The sequence below is a fragment of the Panthera leo genome, chromosome B1 (assembly GCF_018350215.1).
Source record: "Panthera leo isolate Ple1 chromosome B1, P.leo_Ple1_pat1.1, whole genome shotgun sequence".
NCBI lineage: Eukaryota > Metazoa > Chordata > Mammalia > Carnivora > Felidae > Panthera > Panthera leo.
The window spans coordinates 44,608,521-44,622,031 of NC_056682.1; the positions used below are offsets into that span (position 1 = coordinate 44,608,521).

Genomic DNA, 13,511 nt, shown 5'->3' on the forward strand with positions numbered 1-13,511 from the left:
GACTCTGAAGATGGGGTGTACTTATCTGCACGTGTGTGTGTTGTGTGCATGTTACACTTGTGTCCATCTGTGCATGTGCCTATCTGGGAGAGCTCTCCCATTTCAGTTTCTGCCTTTCTGGGTAGGCACATCAGCGTGTCTCAGCTTCCAGGATGTGTGTTCACCCAAAGCTCTCCAACTGGTTTTCAAGAACGATGGCTCCTTTTTGTCCCTGGATCCTAATCATGGCGCCACATGAAATGGATTCCAATTGGCCCATTGGCTCCTCCTTCTCCTTCCTGAGAGGGGAATGAAGGAATGGAGGAGCTCCGCCCCCCCCCCCCCCGCCCTCCCCCCCGCCCCGTGCTCCTAACAAGGACTCTTTTCCTTCATAATGCCATTTCTTCTCGGTACTCTGTGGTTCTGATAGGGCGCCGGGACCCACAGAAGCATCATTGGGAATCATTTGGCATCATTCAGAATATTTTAATGGGGTCCAGATGCCACAAAGGGAAGACCTTTTTAGAAATCCAGGGCTGTCTTCCACTGCCCCCACCTCCCAGGAGAGAGCTGACATTCTTAGCACTGTTTACATTCTTTTCCTCCTTGCCTCTCTGTTCCCCACCCCTTCCAAGACCTCCTCACTTGGGGTTCACCGATAAACTGTGCCCCTATAAACAAAGCCCTCCTTCCTGCTCTGGAGGAGCCCAGCTCCACCCTGACTTGCCACAGCTCAGAATCCTGCCTTTCCTTCATCCACTCTCCTTGGCCACCCTCCTTCACCACTGCATTAACCCCTTCGTCTCCTTCAGGGCATCAGGGTCGAATTCAAAATCTAGGAAGCAGAGAAGGTCAATGTTAATGACTTGCTTCCAGTCTCCAGCCCTCCCTCCACCTCCACTCCCCTACCCTACACCCCAAACCCCTTTCCAGCAGAGAAGGTAGGACAAGCTGCCAGCCAAAGTCAGAGGCTGGAGATCCAGGTCACCTGGCTTCTCTTCCTGGCCTCACCGTGCCGTTTCCTTTGTGACCCTCAACAATCTCCTTGCTTCATCTGAATAGCACAATTTAGAAAATATACGTGATCATCCCAGCCTCCTCCCGCTGCTAATATCTTGTGGAACATCCACGAAGCAATATTTTCACAGAAGCCCAGGACTGCTGGGGTCAAGCTTAGGCATGTGAGAGGTAGCATGTGTGACCCAGGATTGAAGGCAGAGGATTAAAGTGTAACTACCTTACTAGCAGTGGGAAAATACTTGTCTGCTCATGGGGGGCTGGGTAGAAGGTACAGCGGTCCCTCTTCTAAGATGTCACCTTGATGTCCCCAAGAGACGCCCTCCTTGCTTTCTTTCTTTTCTCTGTAATGGGATAAAGCCACCCTATCCAATGTCTATGCCCAAAGCTGCCTACCACTGGCAGGACGGCTTTGGGGGAGCAAAGTGAAACCCAGCTCCCTCTTTGGGGCTGGGAGCTCTCTACCTCGCAGGCAGGGGATGGGTCCTCGTCACCGGTCTATCACTGGGGACTGGCACAAGAGAAAGTGTGCCGAACAGTGACTGAGAGGCTGGAAGACCAGGCTGCCACACCTCCACCACCGAGGTCCTCCTGCAAAGACTCAAGCTGCATGACAAGCCTGAGAATGTCTCCTTTCCTCCTGTTGCCCATTTATCATGAGAGGGGAAGACAGTCCCCTCCCGACTAGAAACAAAATGTCTTGCCTCCTCTTGGGATTAAAAAAAAAAAAAAAAAAAAAAAAAAAAAAAGTGCCGTTTTCTCCATCCATGCCTTCTTCAAAAACAAGAAACACTTTCCTTTCTCCCCTGCCACAGCCTCTCCACTGGCATCTGGATCTTGGCTACCCCCAGACTTGATTCTTCCGTGATGGGCTTTTGGCAATCTAAAAGGATTTGTGGGATTTGGCTTCCTTCCTCTTTCCAGCCAGGATAGCTCCTCGTTCCCGGCTCAACTGGAGGGGTCGAATCATGTGAGGCATTAGTTTCTTTGTTGGAGGAGAAACTATCCTGCTTGTGTTGCTTCTTTTCCTTCCAGGCACCAGCCACCCTTTCCCCGGGACCTGCTTCCTTGGGGAAAGTGGGGGTCGATGTGAGAGAAGGGTCTAGAGCATGTTCAGCTTGAGTACTAGCCTCTTAAGCCAGACATGCTCCAGCCTTGTTTGAGTTTTCCGTCCCAAGGAGTAAGGAGAGAGACCACAGATCCAAGAAGCATGGCAGATATGACCTCTTCCAAGCTGAGTCCTTCTCCTGATAGAGAAAGGAAGTGCAAAGAAATCAGGCAAAGCGGTATCCAGGGGTGCCTTGGAAGGCCAGGAGAGAAATGTATCTGTGGGCTGGTGGGCAGCCTCTCCTGCTCTCTCTCTCCCACAATGGATTGATCTCACCCCATCTCCCTGGGTGGTGGTGCCTCACTGATCCTCGAAGAAAGTCTTGTCTGCACTGCAGGTGGGGTGTGTGACCTTTCCCAGCCCCTGGGGGACAGCTTTATCAAGAGTCAAGGACCTTCATGATTATTTAAGGAGACTAAAACAAATATTTCTTTTTCTACTTCAGGAGGGAAAGAAATATGTCCTGGTCCCTTCTTCTGTTGATGGCCAGGAAGAAAGAGAAAAGGCACTGTTAGAAAACCCTGAATGTCTACCCTTTCTCTGCCTATATAAGGTCTGTCCCAGGCTAGCGCTTAGGCACCAGAGGACCTTTTGTTTCCAAAGAATGGAGGCCCCTTCTCTGCCTCCCTTCAAGCTCCTTGCCTTGGTAAACATCAGATGGGTGTAGAGTTGGCCACGCCATGTTGTAGAATATAAGGAAAGTCTTAGGTTGGGGACTTCTTTTCAGTTCCAGAGGCAGGGCAGTGGTCTGTTCTGGGGCCTTGGTGGGAGTGAGGGGAGGTGCTCTGGAAAACGATCCGGCTCCTTGGATGCCTGTGCATCTGACAGGAATGAACCTTTACTGTATGATCATGGCCAAGACTCAGTTTCCCCTCTGGGCCTCGGCCTTTTAATTCTGTAAAATGTTGGTGTCAGATTTGACCTTTAAGACCCCTTAGCTCCGATTCTATGTCACCACCATCTTATCCCCCTGGACTAATTGGAGAAGATAGGCAGGGTAAAGAGAGGGAAGAAACTTCCACCTAGTTTGTGGTTCCTTCCAAGAACTTTAAAGCAAGATGGAGAGATTCTAAATCATAGCCTATAACACCTCTAACACATTGGATGAGGTATGAGGCTCTCAGTCACCTAAACTCCCCTAGGCTTCTTTCTACTCTCTCTCTCTCTCTCTCTCTCTCTCACACACACACACACACACACACACACATAGAGTTGTGATGCACATAAGACTGACCACAAAAGCAAGGGAGGGACAGACTCCCTCTCCCACTATTAGAATCTCTACCCACCAGGCAGTATCTGCCTCTTCCGGTTCTACTGACCGCATATTCTAAATCACAGACCATCACACAACTGCCCTCTTACACAACAGGATAACTTTCACCCTTGGAGCCCCCAACACATAAACAGCAGCCCGGGGGGCCTGAATTCAGCAGATTAAGAAGCCCACATTCACTGTCTGCTTCCAAGGGCACAGAACAAAGGTCATTTGGGGGCCCAGGGCTCTCCCTGGGCAATGTATGCTTCTGCCCAGACTTGGATGACCTTTACAGACCAGGCAGCACTAATTCTCCTGGGGCCAGTCATTAGGACGACTTCCCAGAGGAGCAGGTCACTTGCCTCCAACCTCCAGCTGGCTAGCAAAAATGATGGCAAGAAAAAAAAATGATGGCAAGAGTATATACATGGGTACATTGCCTGGGGAGGGTAATTTGGCAGTAAATTCTAAATTGCAAATGTAAATTTATAAATTATGATACGGGAATTCTACCTGCAGGAATTTATTCTTTTCTTAATTAATTTATTTATTTTTGAGAGAGAGACAGAGTACAAGCAGAGGAGGGGCAGAGAGAGAGAGAGAGAGAGAGAATCTGAAGCAGGCCAGGCTCTGAGCTGTCAGCACAGAGCCTGTCGCAGGGCTTGAACTCGTGAACCGTGAGATCATGACCTGAGCCAAAGTTGGATGGTTAACCAACTGAGCCACCCAGGCGCCCCTGCAGGAATTTATTCGATAAATATACTTACACACATGTGAAATGACATGTTTCAAGTTGTTCACTGCACTATCATCTTTTAGTAAAGATTGGAAGTAAATTAGATGTCCGTCAGTAGCCAATTGTTTTCATAGGTTACGGTATAGCTATATTATGGAATATTAAAAATGGGAAGCTATTATGTATTGGTATGGAAGGATTACAAATATACATCATTAAGTTAAAATAAGCAAGGTGCAGGGCACCTGGGTGGCTCAGTCGGTTAAGCATCAGACTCATGGTTTCATGGGTTCGAGCCCCACATCGGGCTCTGCGCTGATGGTGCAGAGCCAGTCTGGGATTCTCTCTCTCTCTGCCCCTCCCTTGCTCACGCTGTCTCTGTCTCTCTGTAAATAAATAAATAAAGCTTAAAAAAAAAAGCAGGGTGCTGAATAGCGGGGATATCCTACTGCCATTTGTGTAGAAAAGAAAGGACAAAAGCACATGTACTTGTATTGATTTATTTACATATAACATATCACTAGATGGATAAAAAGAGACTAATGGTGGGTACTTGTGAGGGTGCTGAAAACCAGGATAAAGGGAACTTTCTATTACATGAATTTTGAATATTTTGATGGTTGAATAAAGTTGAATGCATACCCGGGGCACCTGAGTGGCTCAGTCGGTTAAGCTCTGACTTTGGCTCAGGTCATGAGCTCGTGGATCCAGAGTCTGAGCCCCGAGAGGGGCTCTCTGCTGTCATCGTGGAACCTGCTTTGGATCCTCTGTCTCCCTCTCTCTCTGTCCCTTGCCCTCCCTCCCTCTCTCTTCTCAAAAATAAATAAACGCAAAAAAGATTAAGTTGAAAAGCACAAAAGCAAGAAAAACAGAATAATCCCATGGACCAAAGTGGCAAAAGAAGGAGCCCTTCTGGCTGTCAGCCTCTTGGGCAGGGGGAGGCCAGACTAGGAATGAGAGCAGGAAGGGCCAGAGTAGAGGGAAGCATGCCAGGTGCTTCGGCAGTGCCCTGCTTACTCATAAAAGCCTTCACTAACAGGGCCTGGAATCTCTCTGCTCACACTTTTCTTTGGTTATTGCCCTAATCAGTCCCCAAACTCAAGCACACTCATGTGGCTTCGGAAAGCTTGTCTTTTTGGAAAATGTAAACATTATTACACACTTGTTCGGAATAAAGAAGTCACCCCCTAAAGCAATGACAGCCTTTGAAGTTGCTTGACTTCCTAGCCCCCTTCCCCCACCCTGGCCCCCAACTGATGTCCTGGAAAAAAATTGCTGAATGATATGTATTTGTTTTAGAGATTACTCTTTGAGAATCTTACGACACCCCTTTGAGATAACTGGCAACACTCTGGGGTGTTGCAAAACCCAACTGGGAAGTGGACATCCTGATGATCAGCAAGAGGGCACAGCCAAGACTCAAGGCCAAGTAGGGCCTGCCCACTTGGGCAGGACTGGGGGGTGGAGGGCAGAGGATAGGCTTTCCACCTCCACCTAGTGGGCATTTCCTTGGATCCAAAGGTACTTGGGGTCCAAAGGCTTGGGGTACTGCATGGGCGTGGAAGGCATTTGCTTGGGGGCCACTGACAAACCCTGCTTGTGGGTGAGCTGCTGGGTCCCTGGGAGGCAAAACTGGTTCTTTCTCCTCAAGGATAATTTTAGGCCCTCACGTCCCCTCCAGTCTTTCTTACTCCCAACCCCGGGCTCAGCCTCCCAGAGGGATTGCTTAGACCATACAGCGTTCTTTTGAAATATAGAGCTGTTCAAAAGAGACATGTGAGGGTATGGCCCCGGAGGCATTTTCCATGATCATTTTTTCCCCTTTTGTCCCGTTGTTACCCCGGGTGGAAGCAAGACTGCTCCAGGATCAGGTTGTGATAGGATTTAATAAAGGTGTTATGTCGGGGCGCCTGACAGTACGGAGCGGGCTTGGGATTCACTCGCTCTCCCAAAATAAATAAATAAACATTAAAAAATAAAGGTAATTTTTAATTTTTTTTAATGTTTATTTTTGAGAGAGAGAGAGAGAGAGCGAGAGAGCAGGGGAGGGCCAGAGAGAGAGGGAGACACAGAATCCAAAGCAGGGCTCCAGGCTCTGAGCTGTCTGCACAGAGCCCAAGGCAGGGCTCAAACTCACCAACCTTGAGATCGTGACCTGAGCCGAAGTCCCATGCTTACCCGACTGAGCCACCTGGGTGCCCCCAATTTTAAAGAAATTTTAAAAGCAGGGACCCATCTAGAAATTCGCTAGGTGGAAAGGTGTGTGGAAGCAGCAAGGGACAATGGGGAAGATGGAGAGATGGAAACTTTCAGCATCTTAGGCTGTGTGAAGCCTAATCAAAATTCAAATGAGCAGGCAAGTATAAAGACTCCAGGAAAACATCAAATTTCCCTGCTAACTGAAAAGAACAGCAACAAGACAACGGAGAACTGGAGGGGCAGGGCAGGTGAATGAAATAGAAGGGAAAGGGGCCAAGTCTCATTGGCGCGAAGTCTTGGGAAAAGAGAGAAGATACTTTGACTTACAATATTTTAGAGAAGGACCCTCAAGTAGGTGCGGTGCTAGTGGGGATCATTTTGCTGGCCCTGGGAGGGTTCCCTTTTCCTCTGACAAGGTAAGGCGGTGGTGGTGATGTCTTCATGACCTTTCTGCTAGCGAAGCTGCAGGACCTTCCGGGGAAATTGGTGCGGCGTTCCAGGCAATCAGTGCCGACGGAGTGTTGCGCTGAGTGCCTGCGGTGGTCACGGCAGGAGTGGGCACATGGTGGCAGAGAAGTCCGGGTGTTGGCACTCCAGATAAGGTTACAAGAAAACTCAGACATCCATCTCATTTCTCTCCCCTCCCTCCAATTCCCTTCCTGGCGCCCAGCATAGAGACTGTTGGCCGCTGCCCCTTTAAGGGCCTCCACTCCTCCCCACCCCAAGCAGTGGCACCGGGGCGGGTAGTGGGGAGGGGGGGAGGTTGAGCGTTCTTGCCCCGGTCAACTAGGGAAAATGGCCCAGGCCCGGGAAATCGCTCCCACGCCCCGCTGTCCCCGCCCCCGAGCCGGGTGAGCTGGGAGACCCCTTCTCTCTTTCCCTCCCGCCCCACGCACGCCGCGGGAATGGCTCCGTGGCCTCACGGGAACGGCTCTCTGGCTTCATGGCCGGATGCCCCCACCCTGACGCCCAATACTGCCAACACGAGTGGGCTGCCGGGGGTGCCGTGGGCGGTGGCATTGGCGGGGGCGCTGTTGGCGCTGGCCGTGCTGGCCACCGTGGGAGGCAACCTGCTGGTCATCGTGGCCATCGCTCGGACGCCGAGACTCCAGACCATGACCAACGTGTTCGTGACCTCGCTGGCCACAGCAGACCTGGTGGTGGGACTCCTGGTAGTGCCGCTGGGGGCCACCCTGGCGCTGACCGGCCACTGGCCCCTGGGCGCCACTGGTTGCGAGCTGTGGACCTCAGTGGACGTGCTGTGTGTGACGGCCAGCATTGAAACCCTGTGCGCCCTGGCCGTGGACCGCTACCTGGCAGTGACGAACCCGCTGCGCTACGGCGCCCTGGTCACCAAACGGCGCGCCCGGGCAGCCGTGGTACTGGTGTGGGTCGTGTCAGCGGCGGTGTCGTTTGCGCCTATCATGAGCAAATGGTGGCGCGTGGGAGCCGACGCCGAGGCGCAGCGCTGCCACTCCAATCCGCACTGCTGCGCTTTCGCCTCCAACATACCCTACGCGCTGCTCTCCTCCTCCGTCTCCTTCTACCTTCCGCTCTTTGTGATGCTCTTCGTCTACGCGCGCGTTTTCGTCGTGGCTACGCGCCAGCTGCGCCTGCTGCGCGGAGAGCTGGGCCGCTTCCCACCAGGGGAGTCTCCGCCGGCCGCGTCTCGCTCTCTGTCCCCCGCCCCGGCGGGGCCGTGCGCTTCTCCCGCAGGGGTGCCCTCCTACGGTCGGCGGCCCGCGCGCCTTCTGCCTCTCCGGGAACACCGAGCCCTGCGCACCTTGGGTCTCATCATGGGGACCTTCTCTCTCTGCTGGTTGCCCTTCTTTGTGGCCAACGTGGTGCGCGCCCTCGGGGGCCCCTCTCTGGTTCCCAGCCCGGCTTTCCTGGCCCTTAACTGGCTAGGCTATGCCAACTCCGCCTTTAACCCGCTCATCTACTGCCGCAGCCCCGACTTTCGCAGCGCCTTTCGCCGCCTGCTGTGCCGCTCCCGGCGGGAGGAGCGCCACGCAGCAGCCTCCCGGGCTGGAGAAACCTCGGATGCCCCTGCGGCGCTGACCAGGCCCGCAGAGTCGGGTAGGTAACCGAAGCGAAGGGGTTGGCGGCTCAGGATCTGGAAGCATTCGGTGTCTCATGTGGCCATTTCTCAGAGTTTGGGGTTCGGGAGGAGAAGGTGGGGTTGGGGAGGTCTCTGCAGCGAAAGAAGGGGGACAAGGAGGACGGAACCAAAAGGGAACCCAGGTCACCTTTTTCTCCAGCATCCCACCCACCTGCCCCAGGGTTGAAGCAAAGAAAGGCGGAGGATTGTTCTTCACCCCAGGACCCAGTGCGGGAAGTGTGGCCAGGAAGTGCGGCTTTACCGTGGGCCTGCCTGGTCAGCTCTAGATTTTCTAGCCCAGTTCTTTGGCCTCGCATATTTCTTGCCTGCACTTGGGCTGGCTTTGACTTGCGGAGAAGAATAGAGCACCCCCCCCCCCCCCCGCCCGCACCCCGGCCCTTAGCCTCAGCTGTGGTTTCTTTGAAAGGTTTGATGGCTGTGGAGGTGAGACTCTACTTCGGCTATGAAGGGTAAACAGGAGTAGGGGAATCTGTGAGCCCCAGTTCTTCTCCGTGGCAGGAACAGGGCTGGAGATGGGGGTGGGTATTTTGTGGCTGGGTGGAGCCCGGATGCTTTTGTGTGATTACATACATATTCTTCCCAGGGTCCCTGACTTTCACCCCTGCTCTTTAGTGCTTCTGTTCCCACCCTGTGCCCCTCACCCCAAGATATATTATCTCCATTTTTCAGGGCTTCCTGGGGGAATTTCTTAGGTCCTGAACGACAAGAAACAACTCTGTTCATCCAGAACTTTTGGAAAGCCTCTGGCCTCTGTTTAGAATGAGCCCTGTGGAGTTTCCCAGCTGGAAATCTCTGACCTCCAGAAACTGGTGACTTGGCCTTGGGGTGGGGAGGGGGGCCGACTGGGGAGGGAAAATCTTTAGCAGGTGGGTTTTCACTATCCTCTCTGCCTCTCTCTTTCTGAGAGAACTTTTCTAAGCCCTGAACTTCACCACTACCTCAGCAGCTGAAGTATCCAGCAGCCTGGAGCAGCCGGACTAGCTTTGGTGGGACACCTGTCACCTTGCTCACTTCTGTGCTGTGTGCTTAGGGCAGAGACAGCACTCCTCCTTCCATCCCTCCTGCTGCCTAGACCTGACAGACCACTCAGTGCTCCCCACGCTCGCTGCTTGCTCTGTGGCCTAAGCTGGGAGCAGGAAGCTAGCAAAGGTGCAGCTTTGGGGTTTTGTCCCTGACACATCGCTACGGATCTCTAAGCACCGGCCTCCCCCACTTTGGACACAGGACAGCTCTGATCTACCTCACAGCAGTGCCGGAAGGACTTCTTCAGGGTTTTTCTTTGGAGGGGGGTGGGGGGGGGTGATGGCTCCGGGATTCATAGGAGGCCGAACCATTAGAACAGATCCCTTCTTTTCCTTTTAGCATCAAATGAATAAATATTACTGAATGCGATTCCTCCATTGCCTTCTTTTCTCCATCCCGCACCACCCCCATAATCCACTTACACCCTTCTTAGAGCTGGCTTTTGACAGATGCAGTAAATTAGGACTAGTCCTTGCCCCTTTCTTCCTAATCCTCATGAAACAAAAAATGAGAAGTCTGTTTGGGTAAAGGGGAGTGAGTTTAAGCCTTTGACACTCCTGTATCTCCACCTTTCCAAAATTCATGGAACCCAGTTGCAAGTGGGTAGCAAAGCCATGCTACCCAAAGACTTGAGTGTAGTGCTCATAGGAGGACAGAGTTTGCTGTGCTCAGGATCAGGGTCTATGGGCATATGTCAGCTCCCATGCTATAAGCCAGCAGTGAATTCCTAAGATCCCATTGCCCGCGGGAACCAGTTTTGTCTAGTGTTGTACGTGTATGTGTGTCTGGAGGCCCAGAGTGTTGTCTGTGTTGGGCAAATGTCTTTGGTTACAAATGTATTCTGATGCTTCCTTTCCATAACCTCTACCTTTCCTGGGCTGCAGAAATCAATGTTATCCTCTTGAAGTAAAACTGGAGTCCCAAGTTTGAGCCAGTTGATAAAGTTTTTTCCTTATTTCAATTCTTATGAACCTTATCAGCAGTTTCCTATGGAAAGGAAATTTCTGTGGCAACCACTGAATCATTTTGCGAGTTCTTACTTAAACTCCATAAGCAGAGACGATTGCCCAGGCTGAGGTACAGGATGACCAGGAAATCATCAAATATTTAATGTGCTGTGCGACAGCGGTGTGCGGTGCACAAGGTGGGTTTGGGGGCTCTGGAGTTATGAAATTTTGATCTGTCCTGAGGATAAGCCCAGTGGATTTCCACATATGGGTGTTCCCTGTGAGTTTGACCTGGGCTATGCGGCTCCCTTTTCCCCAGGAGCCCATGTTTTATTTCTCAGGATGTTTGCATACCAAAGATGACTTTCTCCTTTTGAATCCAGAGCAGTGTGAGATCTCTGGGGTCCGAGGTGTGTGGGAGGTTTCTTGGCAAGGACTCAACTTTTGAATGCTTAGTGGAGAAAGAAGTCTTGCTTTGGCCTGGGATAAGTAAGAGGGCCTCCTCTCTCCATCTCTGGATATTTTTGCAACATCACTGAGGAAAGTTGTCCAGTCATTCCTGGGCAGGGAAGAAGGATGATTTTTGGGAGGGGGGCAGAGAGTGGGGCTCTGGCTTGGAGAAATGTCCTTGAACGTTATCCAAGAGCCCTTACTGCGTGAGTCTTGCTCGACACACACCCATGTGCCAGCTGTCAGGCTCCTTTAGAGTGTTTAGACTTGCACTGGGCTGTGGACTCCATCTGCAAATTGTCACCAGTGCATCTGACAGATGGAGAGTCAGCCATTCTGGTCGTCTCTCTGGCAACTTGTGGCCAGGTGTCAGGCTGGGGGAGATTTACATCTTGGATGCTGAGCAGGCTGCTTTTGCTAACGGGGCCTGAGCAAACAACCATCCTCTGAAGCTAGAGAGGTGAAGACTTACAGACCGATGAGACCGAGCGAGCCTGTGGACCCCTGGCCTTCCTAGAACCTGTTAGCAGGAGCTGGGCATGCACAGAGATGACAGCGCGAAGGGGGTGGAACTTGGCAGAGACCGGATGAGGAGTGACTGGCTAGTCCAGAGGTGACTTGACCTTCTGCTTCAGGTGGAGCCGCGAAGGAGCAGGCAGAATCAGGGTAAGGAGGAGGTGGAGAGCAGGCTTTCCTGGGAGGCTCCCCGTGGTAGATTCTTCTGGGGAACAATGGTCAGCGCAGGCTGTGGTTGTCACGGGCAGTCACGGGGCTATCAATCCCCACCAGCTCCATTCCTCAAGCTCTTACAAACTGGGAGCAGCCTTGCTCCTTTCATTCTGGGGGCATAGGTGAAGGCCATGGAAATCATGCTCCTTTGTGTTTTGATCCTAAAACCCAATCATCTGGGCTCCCTCTCATGCTTCCTGGCTGCGTGCATATATTTGTGTTTGCGTGTCTCTCCAGAGGAGCGGGAACCTGCAATGGGGAGCACAGCTAATGCCCTCCCCGACGCTGTGCAAAAAAGCCCTGGATGTGGTCCACTACGGGACAATGGGTTGAGGCAACTCAGTTAAATTAGCAGGAACTCCAGGAGGCCATCTAATCTTTCCTAGCTCGTCCTATTATGATACGAAGGAAAAGCAAAACGCTTTCCTCCATTTCCTCATCTATAAAGTAAATGGAGACAGGTTTACTTTCTCTCCTCTCTAGGGCTAGCTCTCCTAAAGCTCTGTGCTGGCTGAGGTCGAGCATCGAAGCTTCAGACTTTCCTCCACCCAAGGCGTAAACGGTGCTGGGCGCCACCTGATGGCGATGGCAGGTCCAACAGGTGTGGGCTTCGCAGGGTGGGTCCGTTGGGACCTGCGGCAGGAAGGCAGTGTTCAGAAGGCCACAGACTATCAGGGCTGGAAGAGACCTTGCGAATGATTTAGTCCAACCCTTTGATAAAGCGGGTGAAGAAACTGACTTCTAGAGAGGTGAACTGTGAGTAGCCAAGATCACTTTAGTCAGAAAAGGCAACACTGGTAGTGTAATGAGCACCAAACTTGGAGCTGGAGAAGCAAGAAAGGGAGGAGGAAGGAAATGGTCATTTACTGAGTGAGCATCAGTCAATAAGCCAACGCTGTAAGAGGCGATCTGCAAATGGTAGGTGAAGTGATACCAAACAAACAGTAGAGCCTCATAGAAACCAAATATCTTCTTTTCTTCTTCTTTTTTTAAAGTTATTTATTTATTTTGAAGTGTGTGTGTGGAGGGGGTGTGGGGACTGAGAGAGAGGGAGAGAATCCCAAGCAGACTCCGCACTGTCAGCACAGAGCCTGGCATGGGGCTCGAACTCACGGACCATGAGATCATGACCTGCACTGAAATCAAGAGTTGGATGCCTAACCGACTGAGTCACCCAGGTGCCCCGAAATCAGATAGGTTCTAACCCAGCCTACGAGACTCTAAATTTCATTTTCCTCCCCTCCACACACACTGATAATCAGTTATGTGACACCGAGCAGGTTACTTGTATCTCTGACGTTTTGTTTGCCTGTGAGTCGAATGGAATTCTATTATTGTTCTACTCAGCCCACGCAGACTGGTTTTGAAGACCAACTAAGAGGTGACATATAAAGCAGGAAACCGAAGGAAAACCTTTGGAAACCGAAGGACTCCTCCAGTGTAAGTGGAGTCATTGGAGTAGGCAGCGAGGACTAGTCCCAGGCCTCCGGGGTTTTGATTTGCGGATGGTCCTGCCTCCGTAGACAGCCTAGATCTTGGACTTGTCTTTGGCCAGGGTGGCCACGTCCCACCTCATCTTTCTTCTGCAGGTTCATCCGTGCCTCGGATTGATGCCCCTGGTTTCATATCCATGTCACATGCACATCTCCCCCTCTGGCTCCTTTTTCACACTTAGACTCTCATCTGGCCTGTGTCTGACGTTTCGGTCCTAGTTTGGCTCACCCTTCCATTTCCCACACAGCATTTGTAATGAGCTAATTTTTTTTCTTTAATTTTAGAAAGAGAGGAGGGAGGAGAGGGGCAGATGGAGAGAGAGAGAGAGAGAGAGAGAGAGAGAGAGGATCCTGAGCAGGCTCACACTCAGCACGGAGCCCAATGAGGGGCTTGATGCCACGACCCTGAGATCACGACCTGAGCCAAAATCAAGGGCTGGATGTTCAACT

The 13,511-nt window shown here is 51.8% G+C and overlaps 1 protein-coding gene across 1 annotated transcript; it reads left to right on the plus strand.

Moving 5' to 3' along the window:
• Nucleotides 1-7,202: 7,202 nt before the first annotated feature.
• Nucleotides 7,203-9,711, plus strand: ADRB3 (adrenoceptor beta 3). Its single transcript, XM_042933869.1, has 3 exons — nucleotides 7,203-8,376; nucleotides 9,089-9,228; nucleotides 9,327-9,711. Exons 1-2 carry the CDS (start codon nucleotides 7,203-7,205, stop codon nucleotides 9,109-9,111), a joined length of 1,197 nt encoding a protein of 398 aa, XP_042789803.1. The 3' UTR covers nucleotides 9,112-9,228; nucleotides 9,327-9,711.
• The last annotated feature ends 3,800 nt before the right edge of the window (nucleotides 9,712-13,511 follow it).

Coding starts and splice junctions, on each gene's coding strand:
- ADRB3 (XM_042933869.1), top strand. CDS start 7,203: ATGGCTCCGTGGCCTCACGGGAACGGCTCTCTGGCTTCATGGCCGGAT. Junction 8,377..9,088: donor GACCAGGCCCGCAGAGTCGG/GTAGGTAACCGA, acceptor TCCATTTTTCAG/GGCTTCCTGGGGGAATTTCT.